General features: G+C 36.3%; 2 protein-coding genes across 2 annotated transcripts in view; one reads left to right on the top strand and one right to left on the bottom strand.

The window, feature by feature from the left end:
- The window catches only part of DOCK2 (dedicator of cytokinesis 2), a 194,581-nt gene that overhangs the window by 97,670 nt on the left and 81,826 nt on the right, over window positions 1-15,085 (bottom strand).
- On the top strand, window positions 5,164-13,671 carry INSYN2B (inhibitory synaptic factor family member 2B). Its single transcript, XM_086621740.1, has 3 exons — window positions 5,164-6,545; window positions 9,744-9,818; window positions 13,485-13,671. Exons 1-3 carry the CDS (start codon window positions 5,164-5,166, stop codon window positions 13,669-13,671), a joined length of 1,644 nt encoding a protein of 547 aa, XP_086477866.1.

The raw sequence follows: 15,085 nt of genomic DNA, 5'->3' as shown, positions 1-15,085 counted from the left end.
AAAGGTGAAACTATTATAAAACCATTCTGCAGTCCGCCAGACTGTGATGAATTCCTTTCTGGCCTTACTGAACATCAAAGTCTGCAGAAAATAGGACTGTAAACTCCACTGAGGTTTCTTAGGTTACAAAAACGTAAGATGTTCATTATAATCCACCCTCGAATGACTTACCACGATTGTTGCTTTAGAGGTTACCTTTGAGAGAATACTGAACAAAGAAAAATGTGGATAATGACATTAAGAATTTCGACAGTTACAGAACCACTAAACTGAACTGCTTTATACTTTCAGATTTTACAGATTGCTCACACATTGGATAGAGTATTTTTCATCCCAGCTGCAAGTTTTACATCTCAAAAGAAAAATATGTAGCAATTTGTCCCATCATATTTTTGCCAACATGCATATTTTAAAACCTTTCCTGCATTGAAAAGAGGAAAGAATGTTTAGATGCAAAGCATCTGAACTTAACTCAGGTCTGTAGATGGAGGGAGAATACAGTCAGTTGACTTCAAATTATTGTTTACGTTTAGGCATGGTGATGAGAGGAAGCCAAAGCAGTTCAGCTAAGATTATATTGTTGTGACAAAAGGGAAGGAAAAGGGCAAAGGAGAGAATTTTTAGCATCATCCAATTCCAATGGTTTTAAATCCATCTCTAGCTCTTCATGCTATCTGGTGATGGATATTTCACTTTAGTCTGCAGGGATTTCAGCAGCCTATCTAAGCTTATCCTAAACATCTCTCATTATTTTGAGGAAAAAAGACAACAAGGTAACAGCGTGGCCAACATCTATTGTCGAAGTTCCTGGCAGATCAAAAATGAACATGAGGACAACTGACATCGAAACCAATGCACTCAAAGCATGAATTCATACTTGTTAATAAAAAAAAAAAATCAGTTCAGACACTGATTTTTCTTTCTGAAAGGCAGGGACCAACCTGAATACGAAATGAGTCCTCTGCAGTGTTTAGTCTGTCATGTGGCCATTAGAAAGCACGCAGTTCAGAACAGCTGCAACACATGCAGCCTCTTGTCCGGCCAACAGTTCAGGAATATCGGAGAGATTTGCAACATGAAGGGAAAGCAACAGTCACACAAATTACTGAGAAACTGAGAAGCATGATTGTCCCACCTAGGAAACAGCTGCTTATGAAATGCAAACCATAATTAAATAAATCAAGATGACTCTACGATGAAAATATCCATCTAGCTACACATCTCGGAAAAATCTACAGCATATAGGAAAAACACAAATCAGACATGACATAAAACTACTCAGTCTGAATAGACTGTCTTACAGCTAGCTATCTGCCAGCTATTGTTCTATCTGTATCGCTTGAATTCATCCGCTGTTTGGTAGGTAGATCATCTGGAAGTGGCAAAAATTTAGAGTGACTCCGGAAGTTTGAACTCACTGAAATTCACTGGTCTGGGTTTTCAATCCAAATATTTGAGCATTCCTATCTATATATTTTTTGATTTCCGCTTGATTTAATACAAATAACTGCATCAGAACTTTCATTACAACAATTTGTATGAACCCCAGACTAAAGGATGCCAAAGTAGCTAAAAATCACACAGAATTAAAACAGCAATTTGCAATTAAGAATGCAAGAATCCAGCTCACATGCCTCTATAGCCAAAATAAAGAGCTCTCCTAAAACCCTTAAGGGCTTTTTTACTTGTATTTAAACCACAAAGGATTAGACTTCTAAAGCTTCTTTCTGAATCTAATTGGGCAAGTTTAACTTTCAAAGTTGTCCATCTGCCAGGAGCACAGCAGCTGTGATGGGAAGTGGAGAATGCTACTGCAATTTTTGGATAAACTCTCAAACAAAACAGTAGAAAACCTTCAGTAATTAGTGGAGGGTAACACAATTCAGAACTTGGCACTGGAACTTTATTTGCAGAAACTGTTTGACTTGTTTATTGTGTATACTTGTTTCCAGTAAACAAGTAGTACAGTGATTTAAGCAACTTAATGCTAGCATATCATGAAAGTAAAATTCAGTGTTAAATTCAGTGTTAATGTACATATCTGTTTCCTCAATATCTTACACAACATTTCTCTCTGCAGAGAAATCATCCAACACTCACTTTCTTCTAAAACTTAATAAGAGAGAAATACCACATTATTAATTTGCTTAAATTGTATTACGTTGGCTAAATGCTACAGGAGGCTACACAACAGTTTGCTATATTCTGTAACAAGATCTTTCCCACTGCACCCATCTCATCAATTCTTGTAAATTAAATATTGAAAAGGTTGTGCAATGCTTAAATAAAAGGTATAGTAAGAGAATGGAAGTGGTAAGCCTAATGAAACCACCAGTTAATTAGCAGGGAACAGGATTAATAGTAAATTAACACTTTTAGCCCCAGTCTTAAAAACCACTGTAATCCTAAAAGCAAACTATGCTGGATTATTAAAAAACTCATACAATATTTCCCATATTTTGCATAAATTTCTCCTCTTATCCCTATTCTGTTCTAGTAGGTGGTTTCAGATTTAGCAAAACTTAATAAAATACAAGAAAGATTTTATATACAGGTACATCTCCTGACTGAGTTTTGAAATTCAGGACTTAAAATCTGCTACTTTCCAGCATTATTCATTTCATACACTGAATTTTGGCTCAAAATATTCTGGAATTATTTAGGCAGAAGAATTCACATTTGTGAGGAAGTCTATCACACAGATTATTTGGGTAAGAAACAGCAAAACCGTCCTTAACACTGTAGAAACCTGGAGTGAGAAGTCCTGACTAAAATACACAGGAGTTAAATGTACGTAATTTGAACAAATTATTTATGGCACACACTCACCTACATGTCCCATCTTAGGAAGCTATAACGAATCTAAATTTATAACAGAAAAGTTAGCAAAATTCAATCAAAGTAACTTACATTTTGACGTAAAAATATTGAAGCAACACATTAGTCTTGGCCTAGTCATATGTGAACCTGTCTACTCACGCGGGTGAAGTGCAAGACTTAATTTTCACTTTTAATGGCTTTATACTTTCTTACTGCAGCTCTAGTACACCACGCGTTCATTGGCAATGCGTTATTACATGTCTGTCCCATACCCTGTTTGCCACCAGTCAACACATCACAGTACACGGGTTCGTATGCCAGGGAAGGGGAATCAATGCACTGTACAACGCTTCAACCAGTAAAACATTCCATTAGACAGCCCGAGTGTGACTGCCTAGCTGAAAGGAATCATCCATACGTACACTTGAACACAAGCTCATTCTGGTACTCAATGCAGGGGATGCATCTATAATCTGCATTTGGAGTGACAATTCACTAAATACAGTTTTTATAGAATATATACATGGAACTTCAAAGTGGTCCATGCTCATTACACCTTAACCTACAAATACAATGTCTCTGTGACAAATATTCTCATAACCAAAGTGCCAGCTGTGATAAATGGGTCAAAGCTTTATTTTGGGGGGGACAAAAAAGATGAGTGGTTATATATCACACTTGAAAAAGACTAAAATACTTGCAAGTAAAATTTTGATAACAGCTAACTCCATTTTGGTAACTAAAATACCTTCTCTTACTTTCCTCCAGTCTTCTTAATTTAATACACAGTCATTACGACTACTTCATTGTCCTAACTGCTTTTCAGAAATGTAAATTTTAGTGCTCACTCAACATGTTTAATGTTTCTTTTGTCCCCATGATGAACTCTGGACAAGTGTTGACCAACCACAGCTTTACAGACCAATCTCCTGCAGGCCAACTGAGTAGAGCACTTGACAGTTACGGGCAGCCAATCTCAGTCTTGATTCCCAGATAATTGATACTATATGGGAAAGAGAGTTCATCTCTCCAGAACAGGTTCCACTTGCATTAATCACATTTTAAAATAAATTTATTTTTCCTTGCCAAGAGTTATACTCAAATCTAAAAACTTTCTAAAGAGTAACTATAAAAAAAAAAAAAAGCTGAGTTTTGTTCAAACCTCAAATTGCCTCCAAGAACTCACATTTGTATTGTTCAGTTTTTTGGTGTTTCATCCATAACAAGTTTTAATAGCCATTTTCAAATCTGAAGATTTAAATTTCAAGACCTATGGTCGGGATCAGATTCAGGCCTGTACATGAGTACTGATCACAAAGAGAAAAGTATTACTCTGAATATTTCATGTCTATTTTTGGTGTTTTGTATTTCATATAAAGAAAACTTTAGGCACTTCAAAATTATAAAACATTTTTCAGTTTCTGCACAAGTAGCTCACTGCCGAAGTTAGAGAACCACTGGAGATGAAAAGTCGCTAGGAGACAGCAGAAGAAAATGACAGTGTTTGGCAGTTTGTTCATCTACAACTGTTGTCTTTTTACTTTCAGGAATCATTTCCTGCTATTCTGCATTTGCTGGTTATTCGGTCTGGACCACTCTCCTGATGCCAAAGTATTTAGAGAACTTCCCCAAATGAAACAGTCCCTTGGATACGATTGGCCTTGTATTTGCATGAAGGGAAGTAAACTACACATCAATAACTTCTCTCACTGAAACCCACTGGATGCTCTATTTTTGCCTGATCAGAAGTGGTTACATTTTGCTTAACTGCTTGGGAAGATTAGTTTCATTTGCAACATTAAAAAGATGGCTGAAGAAGAAAAACTCTCTCTAAAAAAGTCAATTCAGTCTGGTATTAATAGATACATTCCATCAGTAAAACTATGCATCAGAAATGAAAATGCGCCCAAAAGGTATTACACTTGTTGTTTAGACAACATGCAAATAAAACATATGTGACTGGACCATCATAAAAAAAGTTGATTACTAATGGAGAGCTGACTGTCAAACAAGAGCCATCAGGAAAGCCATAGACTCAACCTTACCTTTAGACTGGCTAACTGTAAGGTTAACGACCTGTTGCACTTTTGTAATACAAAGATCATGTTAGCTTCAGAAAACAAGGATTTCTGCATTCCCTAGCTATGAGAAATCTTTTCTTAAATTTGATATTTAACTTCTTTATCTTACTGTTTGGTCTAATCAGCAATTAAATTTGAAAGATTATCCCTAAAGAGAGCATGTTAGTTAAAAGTACACATAGTAACAAGAATGAAAAGCTTAGCTTCTTCAGGAGTAAGGTATTGGTTTGCATCTTTGGAACAATCTTAACATATAGTTCAAATGACAAATGAAATGGGTCGCAAAGAAACACGCTACTTACAGACTTTAAACTGCGATTCAATGGCCCAGCAAAACATGACAATGCGACCAGTGCTACTGAAAAGGAACAGTCTGGATTCAGCTGATTTTATGAGACAGCCACATCACCGCAGGACCAAATCTCAGCAAGTTCGGTTCAAGGATGACGGTGTGAACACAAAGACAGAACTGGATACTAACCCTGCCCAAGATATAGCATTCACGACTGGAAAACCAGAAATACTTAGGGATCACAATTTCTTGCTACAACAATCTCCATCTTTTCTAAGGGCTCAGAAGGGGCTTCGGAATATTGCCATACAAACATCTCCTAGCCTCAGGAAACACTTCCCAGTTTTTAAAAAGAAAAAGCTGACAGTAAGCAAATCATTAACAGAAACGCCAACTGAGCCTGCAAACTGTACTCAAGTAAATGGTAATCTTTCTGACCAAGACATTATGTCTTCAGATCTCTGTTACTTAAGAATAAGTAATCATCTGGAAGATGGATTTAGGAATAGTGAGGCGGACAGTCAGTTAAGTCAAAGACCATCAAAAGCACAAAGCAATGGACCTATCCACTCAGATGATTTTTCAGTATCAGAGAAGACAACTGTTTCTACACAGGTGCCTGAATACATAAATGTGAGTTTTCCACAAGACAACAATGTTTGCATGGATGCACCAGACACAACCATAAATTTAAGTGATTCACTGCATTCTTCTACTGTCATAAATAGTAATGAAAATAACGAAAACAGCACGCTGTCATCTAATTCTGAAAAAGCATACCCCTGTGTAAGCAATTCTACTAACTGCAGTGAATGCAATCCTCATTCTGCCTCTTGTGAAGCAGACAGAAGTGATTCTGAGTCCCTTGCAGCCAGCAAAGATGCAGGCAGTAAGGAAACTACTCCATTATCACCTCCATCGAATCACAGTTCATCTCCCTGTTTCTTCAGAGACTATCAACAGGCAGGAGAGCACAAAACAGGTTCCAGCTGTGTGACGTTAACAAATGATGATCTCCCAATAATGTCGTTGGCCAGTGGTAACGCGTCAAAATCTATTCTGTCATGTAATACTGAAATGAAGAAAAATTCTACCCAGCCAGATGTTTCCCCGTGTAACAGCTGTTTAGAAGGATTTCACGTAAAGCCTTATCTGCCAAGGAATGAAATAAAACCGCAAACCAGCAAAGAGATTAGCGAAATAAATCAAATTCATTTGGCACATGGTGAACTCTGTGCCCTACAAGGCAGGCTGCAGTCTGTAGAGGAATCCTTGCAGTCGAACCAGGAGAAGATTAAAGTCCTTCTGAATGTAATCCAAGACCTGGAAAAATCCAGAGCCCTCAGTGAAGGGTATGGTGCATTTTGATATTAGTAATTAATCAGAAGCGTAGCAGATGTTAGCATTCTTATAACCTTTGCTACTGAAAAAAATATTTCCTGTGATAGTTGAAGATGGATTTGCAAAAATGGTACCTTATGTCTTTTTTCTGGTATTCGGGCCTCAGCAGAGAAGCAAGTCTCTAATTTGGCTTTAGCTGACAGTGCCTTTACTAAACCCAGTGTGAGACTAGTTTATTAACTCTGTTTTTCATTTAGATTTATGGTGTCAGATAGAAAGCCACTGACACCTGAGAGCTGGCAGTCTGAATCTAGCTAAAACCTGCATGCAGTAGAACAAAACCCAACAGTCTAACATTCTAACGCAGGATAATAGAAACCTACAGCAAGCCAACTGTCTCTTACTAGCAAGGTCAGACATGCATTTAGTGCCAAAGCAGGCCTGCTGCTGAAACAGTTTGTATCAGCAAAAACATGCTTCTGGTCAATAAATTATTACTGCCTTCATAAGCAAGCCAAAGTGTTAGTGGGTAAAGCCCGGGATCTGCAGACATCTGGGGACCACACTGCTAGTTACATTTCATGACAACCCGAACAACCTGGCTGCTGAAAGGGAATGCCTTCAGAATGGCAAAGGCACAACGCCAGGTAAACTTCAAGAGCTTCACTATGTCAGGAAGATTTCAGGGGAGGTGGAGGTAGGTGCTTAAAAGGGATTAAAGCTCTGAACACACAGTGAGGGAAGATCGTTAGCAAAAACTCACTTCATGATCTCAGATTTTAGAACGACTGCTTTCTGCACTCTCGTAAGAATGCATGACCTGTACTTATTTTTAGTATGCTCTCATATTGACTATTTGCCAAGGCTGCAAGCATTATTTAAGTGACTTCTTTATACAACTCACTTGTGCATTATAAACAATAATATTATGAATGCAAATAATGTCTAAAGATTGGACTTTTGCAGTACAAGGTTAAAATAGAATTTTAAATATCTCTATGCACAAACCAGCTTTTAGAATATCCTAATAATGCTTTCCAAAGCATTAACAGCAACTCCTCCTTACAGTAAATGCGTCTAGTACACATTTTAAAGTTCTGTGATCGTGTAGTATACCTATCATTTTTGTCTTTGAAAAATCAACAAATAACTCTTCCAAATTAGCAAGAGAACAAAGGTTCCATTTTACATTATTTTTTAAAGATAAAACAACATTAAGTCCATGTTATCACATGCTTACTTATATACTCAGCACAGCAAGCTTAAGCATCTATAATAATCATTTGTGTGCAACTAGTTTGTGCATAAAACTGCATCCTTGATTTTAAAATCAGATCGTGGGTATCAGTAGTATTTACTGACTACAATTAAGGAATAAATCTGATAATCTTCTACATTTCCACAAGCTCAGCAAACATCACAAAAAGAAGGCTGCATTTAGATTTTTGTGTAGGTTCCATCTCACAGAAACAGCCCCGAACATGACACTGACTTGTTCACAGGACTCAGCACCAGGTCTTTGCACTTGCTCCCATGTGGACAGAAAAGGTTTGTGTGGCTGTGCCAAAACTGTCAGCATGTAACTAACTGAAGCTACAATTTTATATGCCCCAATTTTCTTACAACTTCTGAAGAAAAATAAATCTACTTTGCAGAATTGGTTCTTTCTCAAAGTATTTTATCTGGGAATTAAAATTATCTTTTTGCATTTCTGATAAATAATTCTCCAACTCACGTTCCAAATACGAATTCATACTAATTTAAAAAATTCAAGTAATACATATCAACTTAACATTTAATTTTACTCTGTGCAAATTACCTTTTCTTATCTGGAAACATTAACCAGTCATGTCCATCTGGCTGTCAGCATGAAAATACTTCCTTTAGTTTCCACCGTGCCACATAAATTTTTATTCCATGTATCATTATCCCCATGTAATTCAGCTCCAACTATCCTCTCTCAGAGGGTTCTTCTTAGCGATTTTTTTTCTATCTGAAAAGCCCATACAATTTTCTAGCACAAACTTTGGAAAAGCCTAGACACAACAGACAAAATCCACACAGACGTATTGATAACAGAAATGTAAAAACATTTATAAAGCATCAAAACACAAAAGTTTGGTTTAGAAGCAAGATCAGAGGAGAGGAGGGAAGGTGTGAAAATCCAAGTATGTGTCAAGCTTAAGCAATCTCTCATCTATAGCATATTTCACACAACTACCACCTGACTAGGGTTTTCTAGGAAAATATGGAAAAAAAATACCCACTGTTCCCCCCTGGATGTAGTTACATATGACAGAGTGGACAAGTTTCCATTACGTTTACAAATCTGACCATTACAAAAAGTATCTTGCCGTGAAGCACAGTCAGATTATTCAGCAATATTTATAGTCCAATTTGGTTCACTTACCACATGGTCGAAAACAAAAATTTTGCCCAATATCTTAAGCTTCACACTGAGACTCAACTAAAAGCTTCAATTCATCTTGCTAGAATTATCTAGCAATAAAACTGAACGTTCCAAGTTCTTATGGAGGTCACACAATGTATGTGAAGAACCTCCACTTTAATTCCAAAAGCAATCAGAAAACTATTTTGGTACCAACTGAACTCCTCTAATTCAAAGAAAACTCATTAAACGTAAGTGTTACGCATCCTTCAGCTGTAATGAGCCTCTGCATTAGAAACAGTTTGAGATCAGATCTCTCCATCATAAAAATAATTCGACTCTAGTTGGTGTTAAGTATGAAAGTAATTTTTCTTGTTTTCTCAACACTCCGAATTTGTTCACTAGCAGCAATAAAAATCTGACTTGTTTATACTCAAGTGAGGAAACATGGGAAGGGGAAATAATGGAAAGCATAAGGGTAGAAATCAGATTGATTCACCAAAAGCTTAGATATTCAAATACTTTCAAGTCTGTTTATAAGAAGCAGTTGCATGTTTAAGTGTTTTCATAACAAGTATTCACACAAGAGCCAACAATCAGAATCTCAACAGCATGAAGTGGGAAAGATGCAAGACAAAAACATAAATCAACAGAGGGTTTGGGTTTTTTTTTAAAGCAGCCTTCTAATTTAGAATTTAACACTAGGATTTTTAGTAAGGATGATCAAAGCAGTGAACAGAATTACTTTTATTCATGAAAGATTCAGAGATCTGTTACTGGATCTATAAATACACAGTATATGAACTACTCTCTATTACAGGCGTAACTTCTACCACACGGGTCAAGACCTCAACAACTGCAGCACCTGTCAGAACACCGCATGTATCATTTACAGGTACTTCTCTCCTTCGCAATTCTGTACTGTGTTTCTCTCACAAACGTACAATACAATGCTTTGTTCACAGCTACAAAAAGTCTCAATTATTATTAGCCCAGTTTTTAACAAAAGTCCATGTGGTTGGTAGGTGTGAGGTGGTTGGTCTGTTTTCCCAAGTAGAAAACAATTAATATTGGTGTTATCTGAAAGAGGTACTGTACTTCTGAGAATTTAAATAGAAATTTCCCAGTTATATTTCACAGCATTATTATTAATAGTATGCTTCGAAAACCTTTGATTCCGTCTCTGATGATGAAAATTCTTTTGTTTGTTACATTCTTTTAAGCTAGGACTTCTGTAATAAATTTAGATTTTGGAAAAGATAAACACTCAATTCTCCAAATGCCAGAAAGCTACAGCTACAGTTCATGTTTATGTGCAAAACAAAACCAAAACTCCTTCGCTTCTCACTTCAGTAAATGTTTATTTGTTATTATTGTGAGAGAGTGTGATTTGAGTGTAAGTTACTCCACATTTAAACTGCAGTTTAGGTTAAACCCTTATGACCGAAAAACTTTCTAGTACTGTGTTCTGGAAGCTGTACTTGTTTCAAATCTATGTCTATACAGACACACTGGACAAGTCTTCAGCTTGCCAGCCACTAATAAGAAAGCTAGCAGGTACAAAGTCCTGGTTACACTGCACATGGAGCTTCTCCACTCGGCAAGGAATTTTATAGGGCTTCCACCAAGTTATAAACACATTAGCTAATGCCTGCAACCTCAATTCTGAGGCAGAAAATCCACATCTTCAGTTATTTGATTCTGTAAGATTCATTGACCTTTTCACAGAATATTAAGTAACACATTGCACAAACGCAGCTGCATCAGAACTGGAGCTCACACTTGCCACTTTAGATCCTTTCCAGCACTGCCACACACTGCAGACTTAAGGGAATGAAAAGGAAGATGGATGCATTGTCAAAATTTATGTGTTATATCTTAGGCCTCGTTTAGAGAGGTAGAGAATATGTATTCAGACCAAAGGTAGTGGAGAAAGTGTAATTCTGCTACTTTAATCCTGTCTTTTTGCATTCATTTTTAGTGAGGAAAGGCTTTTCCTTTACTTAGAGGACTTAGCAGCTGATGGGCTCATCACTTAAATTGCATGCTCCTTTTCCTTGCTACACATATCACATTCCTGATGTGCTGTACTGTTCTAAAGTTTATTTTTCTAAAAAAGCTCAGTGGAAAATGAACTTGCCAGTCACATATTGTGAAGATCAGGTATTAAAGTTAAGACATTACGCTGCAAAATTAAGAAGTTGATTTGAAGCATCTCCTACAAATTTTTTATGCCTTCGAAAATATTTATACATATTAGCATTCCAGAGGTTTTAGATATTTAAACACATTTACATTTACAAAAATAAACGGTAAGGCAATTTCTCTTCTACGTTGAAAATTTTTCCTTTATTTCAGAGCATATGGCAGACCATTAGCTTCAACAGTTTACAAGCACTATGACTTGAATTTTTTGTATGCAAATAATGAACAGACTACATCCACATGGAAGTGTTTTTCACCTGCCATTTTCTCCATGAGCCAAATTTAATCAAGAGCTTAATAAGATGTTTAAAGATGCTTACCCTGCAAATTTAGTTCACACAGTTTCGAAACAGGAAAGATCCTGAGCCACAAGAACAAGTATCTGACAGAGAGAATGGAGGAAGGAACTAAACCTTGATGTGCCTTTTTGAGGTACTTGGTAGTTTATAATGATCACGGTGCCTGGAGGCTTCCAGTACAATGATTAGTAGAACACATACAAGAGAACACAGTTTCTCTAAAGAGTTTCTAGTTTTAAGAGACAAAACAGGAGACAGAGAAGAAATACCATAGTTTTTGCTTTGCAGAGATGTTCCACAAGACGCGGTTATGAAAAACACATTTTGAGTAACTAATATTTGAAGTTCATAACATATTCACTAGACAACATTCTGAAAGAAGTAATTGTTATCAGTTGTTGCTCTAGACAAACCCATGCAATTCCTGTGTTTTATGTAGCCTAAAAGATCCATGCAAGTATTTTTTCCACTAACATAGCATCACTGTTGTCACTAATTACAGAATCAAGTGTTTCATCTTGCTCTCCATTTTTGTGGTCTTGAAGAACCTAACTCATCAGTGATTAGAACACTGCACAAGCAGAACATTGGGTTACTGTCACTGAACCATCTTAATCATGCACATTTTAAGCAGTCCCCAAGACAAACAATATACTAATCTTGTATCGATCCAAGTGTGGATTACACTGACTGGTAAAGCAATAAAAAGCTTTTCAGTCGAACAGTGACCAAGTATATGGCGGCTGTAAGTTTAGCTTTCCTGACTATCCAGCAGAGTTACATGAGATGACTTGTAACTTTCAATCTAGATCCCGTAAGACCAACATTTTCATTTTAATAAACAAATGCCAGTAGCAACCAAACATGAACAGTTATCTCAGCATACAAGGGACAGTATTAAATGAAGACTGAATTGACCTCTTGCCGCTGGAGATGCTCTCTCCAGCATTAAATTAGAAACTTTGAAGAAGGAAAGAAACAAGAAACACAAGCAGATGCTTTCCTTATGTATGCTATAAATCAAACATTTCATTCTCCAGCGCTCGTGATCTGTGACTACTGAACAGTGAGTTGCAGTTTAATCAATAAGCTGATAAATTGATTGAATTTGTCATTTATATCACTTTCTTGTAGTTGTATATTTATTATGTATTGCTCCTTGTCCAGACATGCCTCTCAAGTTCTTCTGAATTAGAATAATACTATTGCTTTCTTTTTGCCAGCTGAGTTACTTTACTTGATTAAACCCACAAAATATATTAATTATAAAGGAAATAAGCTCCACAGCAGACATAGCTGATACAACTCCCACCCTCCTGCCTGGAAAAGATGATTGAAAAAGAAAAAACCACACACAGTAAGGCATCTTTTCCACTTTTTTTTTTTAGTTTGTTTGTTTTCAACTGTACTGGTTACATCAGAATGCTTAATCACTTTCCACGTCGATTCTTTTGAACTTCATGTTTATTTCTGTGCACATATCTGCTCTTATTTAATTAAGATCTTGGCTTCCATTTGACATCAATAATAATTATAGGTTTCAATGGAGAAAATGAGTTACACACTACTTTGCTGTTAACTAATACCCCACCACTTATCTCAGAGACTTACATATTTGCTTAATTTCATCTAGTTTAGGTCCTAACACATCTCCTAGCAGGAGTCATTCATACCTAACAAAGTTAAGCATGTGAGAGTTTTGAATTCTTGTTGAACATATGACTGAGTTAGATTACAGTAACAAAATCTGACCATTGAATAAAACGCACTGAAAGGTCATCGTAGCACATCTTCATTTTTTTTCTCCCTTAATTTTTGTCCCATTGTTTTGGGCACAATGCTGGAGTTCTTAATTCATATAAAGAAAAAGGCTCCCATAAGAAAAGATTAAGAGATGAACTTATTTTCAAAGCAGCAATCTATACAGTCTTGTGTTTTAACCAGGCTTTGATATTGAATAATGCGAAATTATTCTAACAAGGTAAGAACCCTTTCCACATGTTTTTTAAAGAGGGAATTTCTCACTTACTAGATTAAATCTCTTAATTTTTCTGTAGTGTAGAATATGACTTCAGACAACAAGAAGGAAGATTTCATCAGGTTTTGAAAACACTGGATCACGCAGAACAAAATCCAGCTTCAGCTTCACCTCAGAAGCTACCATCTGATCACCCGGCCCCCGAGAAAAAGGAGTTAAGAAGAAAAACTAAAAAGGTGAAAAGAAAATGCTTCTGGTGGATTTGACTTCCTTATGGATCTTTTTACATTTCAAAAGACAACAGAAGAGGTTTAAGAGCACACACCTGAAAACGTACTATTACAAAATCACAAAGCTAAAGAATGTTTAATTAGAGTATCTGAAAAGAATTTAATTTACTTAAACGATCTCACTGAATAAAGCCACATGAAGATACTACTTTGAAAAAGAAATTGTTTCTTGCAAAAGGAAGCTTTCTCATATTTTCCAAGGACACTTTCATATGCTTTGTAAAGATATTTTTTTTCCAATTTTCCAAAAATAACAAGATTTAAACCTCTACTTCAAAAAACAAGAGGAGACAAAGCTAAGGGCCTCCATTTCCTATTTATAAGCAACATGGACTGAAAGGAATGAACTTCATTGATCTTTAAACAAATTACATGATCAAGAACAAATTCAGGGGAATCTACAGCATCAAAACAAATCTCTCCTCAAAGGAGACGATTACAATTATTTCACATCCCCACTGAAATATTTTTTCTTGCTGTCATCTAATATTTAACAACAAAAAAAGAATTTCAGGTTAAGTTTTACTCTGTCCTTTTCCCAGTTCAATTTAAAAAGCAACCATTCAGAAATTGCAGCCATTTAACAGATTTCTCTGAAAAGAATCATGGAATCATAAAACAAGATAATATCTCGGTAATTCTAGTCTTAATGCCCACTTAAGCAAGGTCCAACCAGGTGAATTTTTGATACTCAAAAGTACCTCTGAAGACAAGAATCCATAACCCATTGGGGCAACCTGTTCCAAACTTTTTCCCAATATCTAATTTGAATTTCCTACGTTCTAACTTTTCAGGGAAAATTACACAGGTAATAAGACCTCTCTTCTAAGTCTCCACTTCTTAAAGACTGAACAACTCCAACTTTTACTGCCCCTTTCACACATTATGTACTGCAGCTCACCCACAGTCATCTCGGTGGTCTCCCTCCAGTAAGTTGATGTCTTTCATCTACCTGGAAGCCTAAAACTGGGTACAATGCCTCAGATACCATCATGCAATTGCTGAATAGAGGGAAATAACCACTTTGGTTACTGTCTTGCTAAACCACTTGCTCAATTTGTCCATTTAAGACCTGTACCACCATACCAAAATATCTCAAAATGTGGGGGTTTGGCCTTAAGATGTAAGTTGATACACAATACAAAATTGTTCATAAAAATAATATTAAATAAACCAAAAATTATATGTGCTTTAAAGATTTTATCAGATGTCAACGCAGCTATTTCTTTCCTTCAAAAACAGTCGAGTTACCAGCTAGCACAGAGTATGTCAATGTAGCCTAATTTAGGGTTGATGACACTATTATTTTGCTCATGAAAACATGTTCACCTTTTACATGGGGGGCAGAGAAAAAGATGTTTTCTGAAGCAAGTTTAAAGGGCACACTGTA

The sequence above is a fragment of the Tauraco erythrolophus genome, chromosome 16, assembly GCF_009769465.1.
Source record: "Tauraco erythrolophus isolate bTauEry1 chromosome 16, bTauEry1.pri, whole genome shotgun sequence".
NCBI classification, from domain to species: domain Eukaryota; kingdom Metazoa; phylum Chordata; class Aves; order Musophagiformes; family Musophagidae; genus Tauraco; species Tauraco erythrolophus.
This window is presented reverse-complemented; position numbering and strand designations above follow the sequence as displayed.

What these genes read in the sequence shown, in the direction of transcription:
- INSYN2B (XM_086621740.1), top strand. Translation starts at nt 5,164, where the DNA reads ATGACAAATGAAATGGGTCGCAAAGAAACACGCTACTTACAGACTTTA. An exon ending in TCCAGAGCCCTCAGTGAAGG is followed by an intron (nt 6,546 to 9,743) that starts GTATGGTGCATT and finishes TCTCTATTACAG; the next exon opens with GCGTAACTTCTACCACACGG. An exon ending in ACCGCATGTATCATTTACAG is followed by an intron (nt 9,819 to 13,484) that starts GTACTTCTCTCC and finishes ATTTTTCTGTAG; the next exon opens with TGTAGAATATGACTTCAGAC.